Source organism: Equus asinus, chromosome 21 (genome assembly GCF_041296235.1).
Source record: "Equus asinus isolate D_3611 breed Donkey chromosome 21, EquAss-T2T_v2, whole genome shotgun sequence".
NCBI classification, from domain to species: Eukaryota; Metazoa; Chordata; class Mammalia; order Perissodactyla; family Equidae; genus Equus; species Equus asinus.
The window spans coordinates 17,086,529-17,100,927 of NC_091810.1; the positions used below are offsets into that span (position 1 = coordinate 17,086,529).

Below are 14,399 nucleotides of genomic sequence, written 5' to 3' on the forward strand. Positions count from 1 at the left end.
CTCTCAGTAGATGACCTCCTTGGACTATCAATTGTCGAAAGACTCCTTCACCGTGGTTAACTTCTAAAAAGAATTTATTTAAATCCTGCTATTGCACACTTTTAGGCAAGCCGCACAGAGTATGGGAAGCAACTCTCCCACAGCTCAGAGTGGGCATTTTGGGTTGTCCAACCTGCCTCGTGTCCAGTCTGCCTTGTGGCTTTCATTTTGAGGCTAGTATTTAAAACCAACATTTTCATTGCCTGTGGCATCTTCATGTGTATGGCGTGTCCCTCTCCATCACACAGGTTCCTCCTCATATCCCTGTGTCAGCTTTTTTGTAAGACTGTTTGAGGGCTCCCAACATCCCATGTTGGTTGTACTTTAAGTTAGAACGTTCTAAACATACCATCCAAATTTGGTGATAATCTCACCTGCCATTTTCCTCTCCCTCCCCTCCAACTTTTCATTTTGGAAAAAGTTCAGATCTACAGCAACACTGAATAACTGGTACAGTGAGCACCCACATATCCTTCGCTAGATCCATCAGTCGTTAAGATTCTGCCACATTTACTTTCTCTTTCTTTACATGTGTTGTAGCAGTGATGCAATCTAATATACAATATATGTTCACACTCAATAATGCCGTCTATAGAGGTTTTCTTTTAATTCGGGATTCAATTACGGATCACACGTTGCCTTTAGTTGTGGTGTCTTTTAGTGGTCTTTAATCTAGAATAGTTTGTCCCCTTTTGCAGGGTGGCTGCTGGTGGTGTTTTGGAGGCTAAGGGAGGAGGGCACCCAGACAGGGACTGCCCTGGAGTGTCAGCTCCTTGTGAGACCTCCCTTTGGAACTGCAGCCGGACCAAGGGCGGGGAGACCGTCAACACTGAAAGGGATAATGTTGTATATGATAAATAAGGGAAGTATTCAGGACATGTGCGTAGTTATTTGGTGGTAGGAAGCGTGAGTTCAGGAAGAGGGGGCAGGGCGAGGGAGAGAAGTCATGTTGAAGGAGGAAGCAGAGGATTTGGAACCCCAGATGGTGAGCTATATGGAATAAATTAAAATGCTCATGCCTGTTCTATGAGAACTTCATTCACCTTTTATGAATTTTTATTACTGCCCCAAAGGTTCATTTCTATTTCTAGCCAATAATTCCAACAGTTTCACTTTAAAAAAAATTCAGTACCTTTACTTATTCATGGCAAAGATGGAGCAGACCCCTATTCCTCTTCTCCCTAGACTTAGGAAACCCTGGTGGATTGCTTTCCTGTGAGACCTGCAATTTCTTACTTATAAATAATTCATTTGAAGCTCAGGTGAAGTCTCTTGACTGTGAAAACTGGCAGCATTTGCATATGTGTGGGGAGGGGTCTTCTAATTTTCAGCAGCACATTTGATGTCTAATAAAAACGATCTCAGAATTTTTAAAGATGATGTTAATAAGTCCTTAATGGCGCTGTGATTGGAGGTGGATATACATGTAGGACCTAGAAAGATGCCCGTGGTGTTTCTCGCGGTGACTGTGCTGTAAAACTTGTAGTGGTTGGCGTGGTGTCTCCCAGCCAAGCATCCTGCACCCGTGCTGGGAGAGCGCAGGCTGAGCTCCAGGGAGCAGCCGCGCTGGGTGCGTTTCACAGGAGCACAGAGCTCCTTCCATCTCCTGTTTTCCTTTTTCAAGGATTGGTTGTTCAACTCTTCTTTCGTTTCCAAGAAATGTAGCACAGTATCCTTCCAGTAAATTCCTCTTTTTTCTTAAGCTGGCTGGCCTTGTTTTATGTTCCTTGTAACCAAAAGAACTTGTTAACAAATACAGATATTTGGGTTGCTTGCAGTGTTTCGTTATTATTTGCAAAACTTCTGGGACTATCTCTGTATATTCATCCTTGTTCGTATCTCATATTTCACATTTTTCTAGAAGTGGAATTTCTGGGTCAGGGGTCACCTGTTTCTGCTTCCCCTGGTGCATCCTGCCAGGTTGGTCTCCAGTAGGTTTGCTAGTTTACGTTCCTGCCGGCAGCTGTACGCACGTGCCTGTCTCCCTGCCTCTTCTGAAGGTGATTGTCACCACGTGTTTAATTTTTGCAAGGGTAACCATTGTGGGAACTTGCCTTTTTTCCCTGCTGCTAGGGAAACAGAATAATCTTTTCACATGCTTATTGGCCTTTTGGATTTCTTCTTTTGTGACTCTTTATATCTTTGCCCTTTTTTTAAAATTAGGTCTTCATCTTGTTTCCATTGATGTGTTACAATTCTTCATATTAAGGATTCTCTGGCAGATGTGGTAGGAAAATAATCTTTTTCCTAATTTATTTGCTTTTCAACTTTATTTACTGTGTTTTTGAAATTATATTTTTTTAAATTTGGAGATGGTCAAATTATTAAATCTTTTCTTTAAAGGAAGAGCTTTCTAAAGTGTTCTAGACAGGACTGAAATGTGTTGGCTGTCACCTTGTGGCGCATGTCTGGGTTGTGTGTTGGTAGTGAGATAATTGTGTATGCTTACTACAGGTTAGCTGTGGAATGAAGAGAAGTGTGTGGTTTGTACATTGCTTAATCAGTGCGTTTATCCCACATTTCCTGAGTGCCTGCTTTGCTGGTGGTGGCAGGGAGATGTGAGCATGCAGGAGTCAGCCCTGGTGGTGGTGGTGGTGGGCAGGGCAGAGCCAGGGGCACGGCCATCTTGATGGAGGAACAGGATTGCGCCAGCCTTTCCCGACCTGTCTGCCTCTCCCTCCCCTCCAGGACATTTTCACTCTAGCCTTGGGCTCGTTCGGTATTTGTTTTATTGGCCTCTTGTTGGGTACCATAAGCAAGCTCCGAAATCAAAAGTTTGAATTCTTTTTTATTTAACCATTTTGCCAGATGTTTCCTGTGGTTTGACAGATGTACCATTTACTCGAAAGTTACACTCCTGAGATTTTGAATGTTATGGACACTGTTGCTATAGACAATGATTCTGTCAGGGCAGGATTTGGAAGACAACTTGCACATCAGTTTTGGGTTGAAGATGTGTTTTTCCCCAGAACAGAAATGCTTGTCTTCATAATCTGCATTTATCTTCTCTGTTAATGGCTCTGATCTCTGGTTTGTGAAGACTACACCAGGTTGATCAGTTTATTCCGATGACACCACTGTGCCTCAGTGGGAGGTACTTTCTGAAAGCAGCTGGGCTCAGGTCATCTAGGTTTTGTTTGCAAAACTCACTTGGGTCGAAAAGAACCCAGGTTGTGGGCAGGTGAAAGTTTAAATTGGGCTGAAAATCTGACTGATGCTCCGCTTCTCTGGCCTCTTTGATGCTGGGATATGGTTGAGAAAGCTGCCAACTTGGCCCTTTTCTGCACCCACCGAAGGCCTTTCGAGGGGAACCAAGGATGGCTGTGGTACCCCTGGGTCCCAGGGCCCGCAGTCAGCATTTCTCTGCAGCCTGAGTCCTAACAGCAAAGAGCCTCTCACCGGGATTCTGCTGTGGGGGGGAAGCAGAAGGAAGTTGCTTCCTACAAAACACCAGTGAGGCTGCAATTGTGGCTGCAGCGGAGGACAGATGGGGATTTTTGACATTCCTTCTCCAAGGGGCCGGCTGCAAGGGTGCTGTGGAGTGGGGCATGCATTGTTCTGGCAGAGCTGGCTCCCTTCTGCAGCAGCCTTCCTCTCCTGTGTTTTGTTTAGCCTTATTTTAGAGTTTTATAAAAGCCTTATGTTATGGAAGATGGAGAAACAAAGAAAGAGGAAATCGCATGCTATAATTCTGACAGCAGATCTATTTTCTCACAAAATGGAACTGTAATGATGCATGTCACGTTTTGGCAAGACACGGTCTGTAAATAAACCCTCCCTGGAGTTGCTAACCTATCCCGGGACCGGTAGGAAACTTTTCTTGCAGCGTGGGGGCAGGCAGGCCCTTACCTTGCAACTGTGCTTTCAGACGGGGACTTTTATTCTGACAGGCATTCTGCCTCTCCAGTTCTGTGCCTGGGACGGCTTGCCAAGTTTGTGAGGCCCAAGGCTTTCTTGTGGGAGGACGCTGGGCTGTCTTCATGCTCTTTGGCAATGATTAAAGTGAGGTTAGTACCAAAAACCCTTTCATTTTATTCCCTTATCCTTGCTTTTTCAAACCAGATGGCAACCCTGTATTTTCAGCTGTAATTAATTTAAACTATGAGGCAGCAAGTGCTGGGAGAGGTAGAGTTGATTTTGCTCAGAAGGGACAGCAGAGATTTTTCTCTCTCATCCCTCTCCCCTCACCAAAGGGCACCTTGTCCCAATCAGAGCCGTGCCACGGACAGTTTCTTCTGAGAGAGGACTGGAAGGAGAGAGAGAGCTGTTTGTGGGCTGGCCACTGAGGGCACGTGTGAGCTGGAAGGTTCATGCACACTAGTAATTGTTTCCTTAATGGGTTGGAAGTAACCAAGTTTCAGGTGATGGCTGACATGTTATTGCCAGGCTGGGCTATCATGTGACCGCCTCTGCACAATGCTGCAGAGTTTGAGTGGCTGCGGAGTCTCGGGGGGAGGACAGGTTGCTTTTGCTTCCTACTCAGTTCAGCTGCCAGGATCGCCTCCAAAAGGGGGTATGTTTTAGGTTGAACATTTATTCTTAAAGAAAATTACAAGGGAAACGAAAGCACTTGGCCACAATTGAAGTCTGGACGTTTTGACCTCAGCTATTTGACCACTTCCCTCCGTGGAAATTTTACTTGAGTCTCTCCTCTGTAAGTTGCCCTGGAGTGCAGGATCAGTTAGAGATTGAGTGATCCTCCACATTTAATGGAAAATGAATGCTTTTTGCTTAGTCTCTCAGTAACTTGTAAAATAACTCCCACTCTTTTTCTCCCCTCCTTGCTCCAAAATGAAGCTGAGGTTAAAATGGAGAGTGAAGTAATTGACTACTTGAGAGCCGGGTGTCCGGGTGCCTTCACCTGCCTGCCGAGATAGGTGCAACAGGGTTTTAGTTTCATCGTTTGAGAAACACATTTTCCGGGCATTATGGAGGAGTTGGCGATAGAAGGTCTGTTAACGATAATGTATGTGCAAGGCGCTTTGTAAAACTGTATGCTAATATTATACAAATGGTAGTTATTACTGTAATTAACATGAGCCATCCTCGGATGGAAGTAATTTTTAAAGTCCCATAGTGAGAAATGAGAACCACAAATATGTAGCTCGTGAGTCTCCACGATGCTCAGTGGTGATCACACCATTGTTGACTGCAGTCCCCATGTGTGCCTGAGTTTGCTGGACATAGTGAGCTGGGTGGTGGATGTTCTTTGTTTATTTAATTTTTATGTCAAAATGTTTACATTGTTCATGAGTGTTTCTCTCATGAACCACTGGGACTGTGTTTACAAAGATTTGCATTTGTTGTTGTTGTGGACCAGACCCATCCTTTTGGAAACCTTTTATTTTTCTCTAGTAGAGAGGAGCAAACGTGTAGTGAAAAATGCACCCTGTAGTTCCAACCTCCTTCAATACTAGTTTTTTGTTTGTGTGTTTGTTTGTTAAAACGTCTAAGGACTAAAAATTAAACATAGAATTACCGTATAGTCCAGCAAGTCCACTTATGAGAATATACCCCAAAGAATAGAAGAGATGTTTGCATGCCTGTATTCAAGGCAGCGTTCTTCACAGTGGCCAAAAGGTGGAAACAACCGAAGTGTCTGTCACCAGATGAATGGATAAACAACTTGGGCTTTATCCACACAGTGGAATACTACTTGGCCTTAAAAAGGAAGGACATCCTGACACATACTACAACAGGGATGAACCTTGAAGACATTATGCTAAGTGAAATATGCTAGTCACAAAAGGACAATAGAGTCTGATTCCGCTTATATGAGGAGTCAGATTCATAGAGGCAGGTAGTAGAATGGTAGTTGCCAGGCAATGGGGGGGATTGGTAGTTAGTGTTTAAAGGGGACAGAGTCTCAGTTTGGGAAGATTAAAAAATTCTGGAGATGGATGGTGGTGAGGGTTGCACAACAATGTGAATGTATTTAATGCCACTGAATATAATTAAAAATGATTAAAATGGTGAATTTTATGTTATGTGCATTTTACCACAGTAAAAACATTTTAAAAACCTTCTGAGGACTAATAGTTAACTTCTGTTCACTTGAATTAACAATAATGCGTGTTATGATGTGTTAAGCTGTTGTATTCTGTACTCTGCTGGGATGAGCAATGTGTAAAGAGGTAAGCAATTTGGAGCACAGAAGTTCCGCTCTCTGAGAATATATTTGGTGCCTAATAATAGAGAGTGTGACGACTCTTGGGGGTGGTAATTTTAATTTAATGGGTAGTTAAGATTAACCATTGCCATTTGGTTTTGAAAGTCCTCATGAAAAGGAAAGGGTTCTGTGACTTGGGGCTTTGGGGGATGGTAGTCCTCTGGATTATCAGAAGCCACTTTTTTTTATCCCCCCCCCCCAGGAAGCTTAGCCCTGAACTAACATCTGCCAATCTTATTTTTTTTCTGAGGAAGACTGGCCCTGAGCTAACGTCCGTGCCCATCTTCCTCTTCTTTATATGTGGGATACCTGCCACAGCATGGCGTGCCAAGCGGTGCCATGTCCACACTTGGGATCCGAACCGGTGAATCCCGGGCCTGCGAAGCAGAATGTGCGCACTTAACCGCTGTGCCACGGGGCCGACCCCGGAAGCCACTTTTAGAATCTTCAACTCAGGAGTTTGGAAAAATATGCCAGTTGAGTGTTGAATGCAACCATCAGGTTGCCCTGGGTTTCTTTTTCTCCCTTCTTTTCAGGGTTTCAGGGTTCCAGGTTTCAGGTTGAATATGGTGTTAATAGCCAGGGGATTGCTCTTAGATTTAGTGATGTTACAGCACAGCTAAGCAGACTATTCAGGGAAAGTCAGTGCTGAATTCCACGAAGAGTTGGAAAATGAGAATATTTGTAAAGAAATGCAATTTTATAACTCAGAGGAAAATGAAGTAGGCCATCAATTTTCTTTTTCAGGTCCCTTGGGATCTTTGCTGTAAGAATAGAGATGGATTGGTGATTTGCCTATCACTTGTCCATATAGTGGTGGCCTTTGTAAGCACCTGAGGGTCCTCAAAATAATCTCTAACTAATTTAAATTTTGTTCCTATGTTAAAAAAAAATAGCTTAGCCAACCTTTTCTTCTAGATTTTGGAAAGATGGAGTTCAGCTTGGAGTGCCTGGTTGCTCAGAGGGGAATTAATGTATTAAATGCTTAGAATTAATGCACTACGTAATCTACTCCCAGATGGAAGGTCCTTTAGGTCCTCTCATAATTTTATAATCAATAATAATTTAATAATAGTAATAAATATTTTAAAGAATATTTGGTAGACGCCTCAGTATCTTTTATTGGATGAGCATTTAATCACTTTTTTTTTTTTTTGAGGCAGATTAGCCCTGAGCTAACATCCGCCACCCATCCTCCTTTTTTTGCTAAGGAAGATTAGTCCTGAGCTAACATCCGTGCTCATCTCCCTCTACTTTATATGTGGGATGCCTACCACAGCATGGCTTGACAAGCGGTGCGTAGGTCGGCACCTGGGATCCAAACCGGTGAATCCCGGCTGCCCAAGCGGAACGTGCGAAATTAACCACTGCGCCATCGGGCTGGCCCCCATTTAATCACTTTATATACTCAATACTTAAATTTTCAAAGTTTTTAGTATAGTCATATAGTTAACTCAGTAATGTAATTTTGCCCATGAAGTTTCTGATGTCAGTCAGGGTAGGTGGGTGATTTTAAAGGAAAAACTGGCTTTCATAATTTTTGTTTAATGTTGAATAAATGTATTGAATTAGAGGTTATCCTCATACCAAGCAGTCTGCGAGATAATTTGGCGCTGGTTACCGTCACATCGCGACTAGACAGTCGGAGGGCGGCTTGTGTTCAGGTGGAGGAATGTGGTTGTGTAGGTGCGTGTACGGGAAGGGGGGTTGCAACAAACCAGTAGTGCCAGACGGAAGTTTGATAGTCTGTCTCTGACGTGCATGCACATATGCTGCAGATATGAGTAGGAGTTCATGTACAGCTCTCTTTAGCCAATATGAGCTGAATTCAAAGAGGGAAAAGTAGGAGGGTTTTAGGTGACCACACGCTTACTATGTGACACGGCTGCTGAAGTAACTTGGCATCGTGGGTGGTGCTGTGACAAGTGTGGTTCTAGATGACTGCCGGGCTTGGAATAATCCTGATTTCTAGTGTCCTAGTCTGTTGACCATAGTTCGTTCTTAGTCGACCTTCTGCCCTGACCTTTGGTTCAGAAAGAAGGCAGTGATCTTCCCCTGTGTGCTCTGTTCTTTAGGTGACATCTGGATATTATGGGTTGCACACTTACAGATGGATGCTAACTTGGAGAGCGTGCAGAGCTGGGTGACAGCAGGGTAAGGGGTCTGCTATTAGGATAATTTGGAGGGGTCCTTGTTTGGTGAAGAGAATTCTGGGTGTGGCAGGGAAGAGGAAGTGACTTAACTGAGTTTTTCAAAGGGCAGACCTTTGACCGAAGAATCATACTGGAAAGCAGATTTCATTCATTACGAGGAAGAACGTTTTATGGAAGTTTTTCAATAGCTGAGTGAATTGTCTAAAGAGGAAGTCAGCGCCCACCCCTGGAAGTGTGCCACAGGTAGCTGCTCAGCAGTCTTTAGGGACGCTGCCATTCCACATCCCTCTCGTTGTGTCACGGCCATTTCACCGTGCAGCTCTCTTCCCCTGAGTAGGAGAAAGCACCCGGTCTTTTCCCTAAACTATTTTATAATGTTTTCCAGTGATTTGCTGCAAAATGTGGAATAACAGCTAAGTGTGAGCCTTCAGAAGAATTTGAATAGAGTTTGGAAAGATGGCGTGGTACAGCCCAGAAGAATGAGGGTGGAAGAGACGGTCGAAGGTGTTTTCAGACTGTTGCTTTCTGGTGGGTTTGCGATGGCTGGAGTTGCTTGTCCCCTGAGCCAGAGGCTCTCTGGCTGCCCAGCGTTCTGAGCCCCTTGGTCTTATTCAAGCCAGTTGCTGCTGGTTTTTCTAAGGAATTCATTTGCTTTTTGGTTGGCTCATTCATAAATTAGTTATTGTGTGCCCGGCACTGCTCTGGACACCAATTTATGGAAACTTCTGAGCAGTGCGGTATGCATAGGGTCCCTGTCCCTGTTTGCTTCCCTCCAGGAGCATCTAGAAGGAACCTGTGGTCTCTCGGGTTGGTGATGAGTCTTGGGTTAGTGGATGGCTAAGAAATAGGTGCTTCCGTCCTTGCCTTCTGGACGAGGGTCTAAAGCAGCAGGCCCCACTCTCCGCTTTCCAGCACAAGCAAGGCTTTGCCAGTGGGGTGTAGAAGCAGATTGAGGGTGTGGGGGCAGGAGGCAGCGGGGAGAACTGAGCTTCTGGTCGACCTCAGCAAAGCCTCTGCAGACATGGTCCATTTACAAGCCGGCTCTGGACAGTCTCATGGGCAAAGGCCTTCCCCTCCCCCTTTCTCTAACCCTGACCCCAGCCGTCTGGTCTCAAGGATCCCTAACTGAGGACAGCAAAGCGAAATAGCGCCGTGTTGATGCCTCTTGCTGTGCAGAGATGAGCTTTCCTGGTTCTTGTCCACCTCAGACTTGTAGCTGAGTTACGGAAGGAAAGACATATGTTTTCCATCCCTTCTCTGGTACAAGGACTCTGTTTAATGCCAAAAATATGATGGTGGTTCTATTTTTTTAATATTCATTGAGAGAATACGTAGTGACAAAACGACTACAAATTTAGTAGCAGGAGGAGTTTTAAATTAATTTATATTTTATTAATCTCAGCTACACCTCTATTCATTTAGAACTCTTCGAGTGTGCACCTGCGGGGCACGTGATCTGTGCGGTCCAGGAGCAGTGCTGGGGTGCCCGTGGATCGGCCCCGTCTGTCCTAAGTCCTGGGGGTGGCCTGCAGGTGGAGGCCACTGCTCTCCACATAGGGAGCTGCTCACATAGGGGCAGACAAGATGCTTTACCGGTCATATTCTCAGGGTTGACCTCTTTTCTCAAACTTTAGTTTTTCTTCGTCTCAGCTAATGATGGAAAACATGTACAGACAGTTCTGGTCAGAGAAAACTAGTACCTTATGTACAAAGACTAGAGCTCTTCAGAGATGTGACTGAGTTCCCTGGCTGTAGGCTGTGAGAGCTCTGCTCTGCTGGCTGGCCATGTGGTGAGTCTTGCCTCTCGATGGCAATAGGTCTAGAAAGCCCTTACTTTCCCCAGCAAGTGAGATCTGAATTCTGGAATTGGAGATGGGAAAGCTGCAGTGCTAGGCCTGCACTCACTCAGAGTTCTTACTTTCCACATCCTTCTAGCAAACCTATTGGCCTGGCTTTCTGGCCCACTGTGAGGAGAAGAGAAAGATGAGGGCCACCAGCAGTGCGAGGCACACTTACTCCAGAAATGACCTGATAACCAGGGAGGAAACTGAACACGGCAAGGAGCTGAGCCACGAGGGCAAGCATCTGAGAGGACCTGTGCAGAGCATGCAGGCCTGTTGTGGAGGCTCCTGCTTCACATCTGAAAACAGTGCTTATAATAAAGACCTGGGGTCCCCAAGAAAGGAAAGAACTAATTTGCGGGATGTTTCAGACGGGTTTCTAACTAGACCAGTTTTAGAATATTTTCATCTTAAAGCGTACGTTTTGGTTACCTGGAAGCTTCAGTTAAGTGGCTGCGATGGGGGAGTGCACTAGCTAGCTCCAGGTGAGGCCAGTCAGGTTTCCTGGGTGCCCCTGCGTCCCTCACGCAGATCTGCACAGTAATTGTGTTGAGGAAAGGAGAGGCCCACTCTCCCCTGGGGCTCCTTCCAGTCCTGGCAAGAAGGGCAGGCGTGGGGAGAACACATCATCACACAAAACGCTAATTAGGGCTGAACTGCGGGGGCGCGGAGGGGAGTCAGGGACTCCTGAAGGCTGGAGACTCTAAGGAGGTGTTGGTTAGTCTGGAAACCCTTGACTCAGTTAGGGAGAGAGTCCCAGTCAGTCAGCAGATGTCTCAGATTTCCTCTTCACTACCCAGTATTGCTGACTTTCCCTCCTGCCCACCCCGGAAATGCGCTCTTTCTGAAACCCTCACAGGCTGTTTCAGAGAAGAGGAAAGGCTGGCCTGACTGGAGTCCCTGTCCCACCACCTCCCAGCCGTGTCACCCTGGGAGAGCGCTCCGCCTCCCACCTCCTGTTCCGGCCACGCCCCGTGGGAATGGTGGTGGGCACGTCAGAGGGGTGGCACAAGCATTGACTGAGAGAAGGTGGGCGGGCCTCACAGCTGGCCGGTGGTCTCCGGGTGTTGGTTATCGATGGGCCCTTCAGTGCAGGAATAATGAAGAGATCTGCTGGCTCATTCATTCTTTCATCCATCCAGATGTTCCTGAGCCAAAAGGTTGTGGATTATAAGTTGGCTGACAAGCTTCTTCCTTCTTGTATGTAGGGGCAGGTGGGAGTATCTTTTCCTGGCTTCCTGAATTGTACTAGGGGGTGAAGTCAGGGGCAGCTGGTCCTCTAGCTTCTCATTAGCAGGCCTGGCCTCACACGCTGGTCTCAGCTCATGTTGCCATCTCTTGGTGCTTATTAAATATGCCTCATGGTGACAGGAGTGCACACAGGATACCTGAGGTCCAGTGGATCTTATGGACCTCTTTGAAAATGTACAGAGGAGCTTTAAAACATTTTTTTGGGGGGGGATTAATTATAGATAAAGCATAAAAAAATATGGGTATGGAGAACATCTAAAGAAGTATAAAGCAGTGGAGGAGGGAAAGGCTATGGAAATTGTGTCAGTCTCCTGGGGCTCCTGTGACAAAGTGCCACAGACGGGGCGGCTCACACAACAGAAATGTATTGTCTCTCAGTCTGGAGGCTGGAGTCCGCGATCAGGGTGCCGGCAGGGTTGGTCCTGCCGAGGGCCATGAGGAAGTCTGTCCCAGGCCTCCTTACTAACTCCTGGGAGCAGTGGGCGTTCCTGGGCTTGTCGATGGCCTTCTCTCTCTGCACATCACCTTGCCTCTGCACGTGTCGCTCACTTTGTCCAAATCTCCTCTTTTTATAAGGACCCCAGTCATATTGGGTTAGGGCCTATAACTTGATTATCTGCAAGGACTATTTCCAAATAAGGTCACATTTACAGGTACTGGGGTTAGCTCTGCAACGTCTTTTGGTGGAGACACAATTCAACCCATAACAAATTAAGAATAATTCACAGAATAGGAGAATAGTCAATAAATGTCTGAAAAGATGCTCAGCTGTGCTGGTAACTGAAGAAATGCAAATTAAAATAACAAGGAGGAGTGATTCCACACCATGAGAGTGGCAGATGCCCACAGGCTGCCTGGACCAGATGTCATGGAGGACGCACGCGGGCAGGAGCGGGGATGCGCAGCTGGCAGAGGGAGCGCAGAGGGGACAACCACGTCGGAAAGGGTTTTGGCAGCATCTGTTGAAGTTGAAGGTGGGGAGCTCTACAGCCCAGCAGTCACTTCTAGATGCCTACCTGAGAGACACTCAGGAACCCTGCACCCAGGCACGAGGAGACATGGGCAAGGAGAGAAACCCTGTGGGGTCATTTATAATAAGGAAAAACCAGAGATTGTCCAGAGGCCAGACAGGACAGGAACAGATGACTCAGCTATGGTGTAGTCCTATGAAGGAGTGCTATACAGCAGGGAAATCACTGAATAAACTACATCTCTGTCGGAACACGGGTGGGCCTCAGCACCACGTGGGGAAAGCAGGGCTGTAAAGCAGCGCATGCAGTGTGACGCCGTGATGTGAGTTGAAGACCTGCTACACATCGTTTACAGAAATATTCGTGTGTGATTGGAAGGGAGGAGTCCCAGATGCACAACAGCAGCATGAAGAGTGCGGTGGGCCTGGGGTGTGAAGGGGGCGCTTCACCTGTGTCTGCCTCGTTCTGCCGCCTCGATCGCTGCCATGCTTCCTTGAAGAGGAAGGAAGAGGTCTGAAGCGAGTACGACGGTGCGGCTCCATCTGTCAGTTCTGGTGGCTGGCACACAGGTCTGAGTTTCTCTGCCTCCTCCCTCTCCCTCCCTCCCTCTCCCTCCTTCTCTTTCTCTCTCTGTCTCTCCCTGTCTTTGTCTCTCTGGAAAGGTGACAAAGAAAGGCTTCAGAGCCATAAATTAGCATCCGTGTACTGTACTGGTTTTGCAACCTTAGATAAGTTACTCAACCTCTCTGAGCCTCAGTTTACTCGTCTATAAAATGGGGATGACGACACTTAGTCTGCAGCGTTGTGCCGGATATAATAAGGTAGTGAGGTCCAGCCTATGATCTGGCATGTGGCATTCAATAAATGATAGTGTATGATAACAAAGATAATTAAGGTAAGTAATCACTTAGGGGGATTCTCCAACTTTTAATGCGCTGGACTTTTGGACCCTCCTTTCTAAGGGCAACATGGCAGTGGTATATGCTTCTCACACCAGAATTGCAGGTCACCAGTGTCACGTGATAATGAGTTCCGTGTAATGGGTTTCTGAAATCTGAACCAGCAGAAAGGGGATGCTCCCTTTGTGGGGAGTTAATGGGGGAACTGTGACGTGGTGGACAGATGTGGTGGCAATGTAATTAGTCACTGTGGTGTCCTTCACACCCAGGCTGGGTTCCCTTGAGCCTGTGATGATGTCGGGCTATGGCCTTTTCCTTGTTTATTAAGTGATGCTAAGCGATGATAGTTGTCACATGCAACACCGTCTTCCCCCACAGTTAAAGGTGAAGAGGCTCTGCCCCCAATTCACTGCTGACCAGGATGGGCTTGTCATCGAAGCAGAGAGCCCCTGGCTGTTCTGTTTTTGGGATGCTCTGAATGCCAACTTTTCCCAACTTTTTCTTGCCTGTGACACATAACTTACATTTTGTACCCCGGAGGGTGTCTCTGCCTCACCTCCCACCACCTGCTTACGCAGACACCTTCCTCTGCTCCGCAGTGCCCTGCTGGTGGCGTCACCACCCCCTCCACTTCCCGTCTAAAATTGGTACCAAGGGGTGACGAGACTTGACCAGGATGTCGTGGGGACACACCCAAGTGCCTTCTTGCTTGGTCAGGAAGCAGTGAATTATCCTGCTCATGAGGAGAAAGAAGACGGGGGCGATGTGAGCGTCCCTGTGCGTGTGGGGTTTGGACAACGAGGGGACGGATGTTTACAAGTTGGGGAGGAAAACAAAGGATGGGTAAGGTAGTTAAAGAGAGAAGACATTTCACGACTATTTATGCCCCATGTTTAAATGCTCCCTAAATTCTGCTTTTTCACGGAAGAGCCTTTCCTGCTGGGAATTTCCTCTGAAATTTCCTCAATTCCCTTTTCATTCATCACAGATGCTGTTAACTGGACTCACACATAATATACGTACTTTAGTAATTCACTTAATTGTTAAAACATCCGCTATGTGCTCCATCTTGTGCC

At 46.4% G+C, this 14,399-nt stretch overlaps 1 protein-coding gene across 10 annotated transcripts in view; it reads left to right on the top strand.

Annotated features, from left to right (window-relative positions):
• The window catches only part of VGLL4 (vestigial like family member 4), a 141,759-nt gene that overhangs the window by 113,900 nt on the left and 13,460 nt on the right, over positions 1–14,399 (top strand). The window contains exon 1 of one of the 10 annotated variants that reach the window (XM_070493113.1): positions 3,925–4,046. The exons of the other annotated variants lie outside the window; for them this stretch is intronic. Coding sequence (XP_070349214.1) covers positions 4,033–4,046 — 14 coding nt within the window. The 5' untranslated portion in view covers positions 3,925–4,032. Of the gene's footprint in view, positions 1–3,924; positions 4,047–14,399 lie in introns of those variants that run through there. 10 annotated transcript variants of the gene reach the window in all.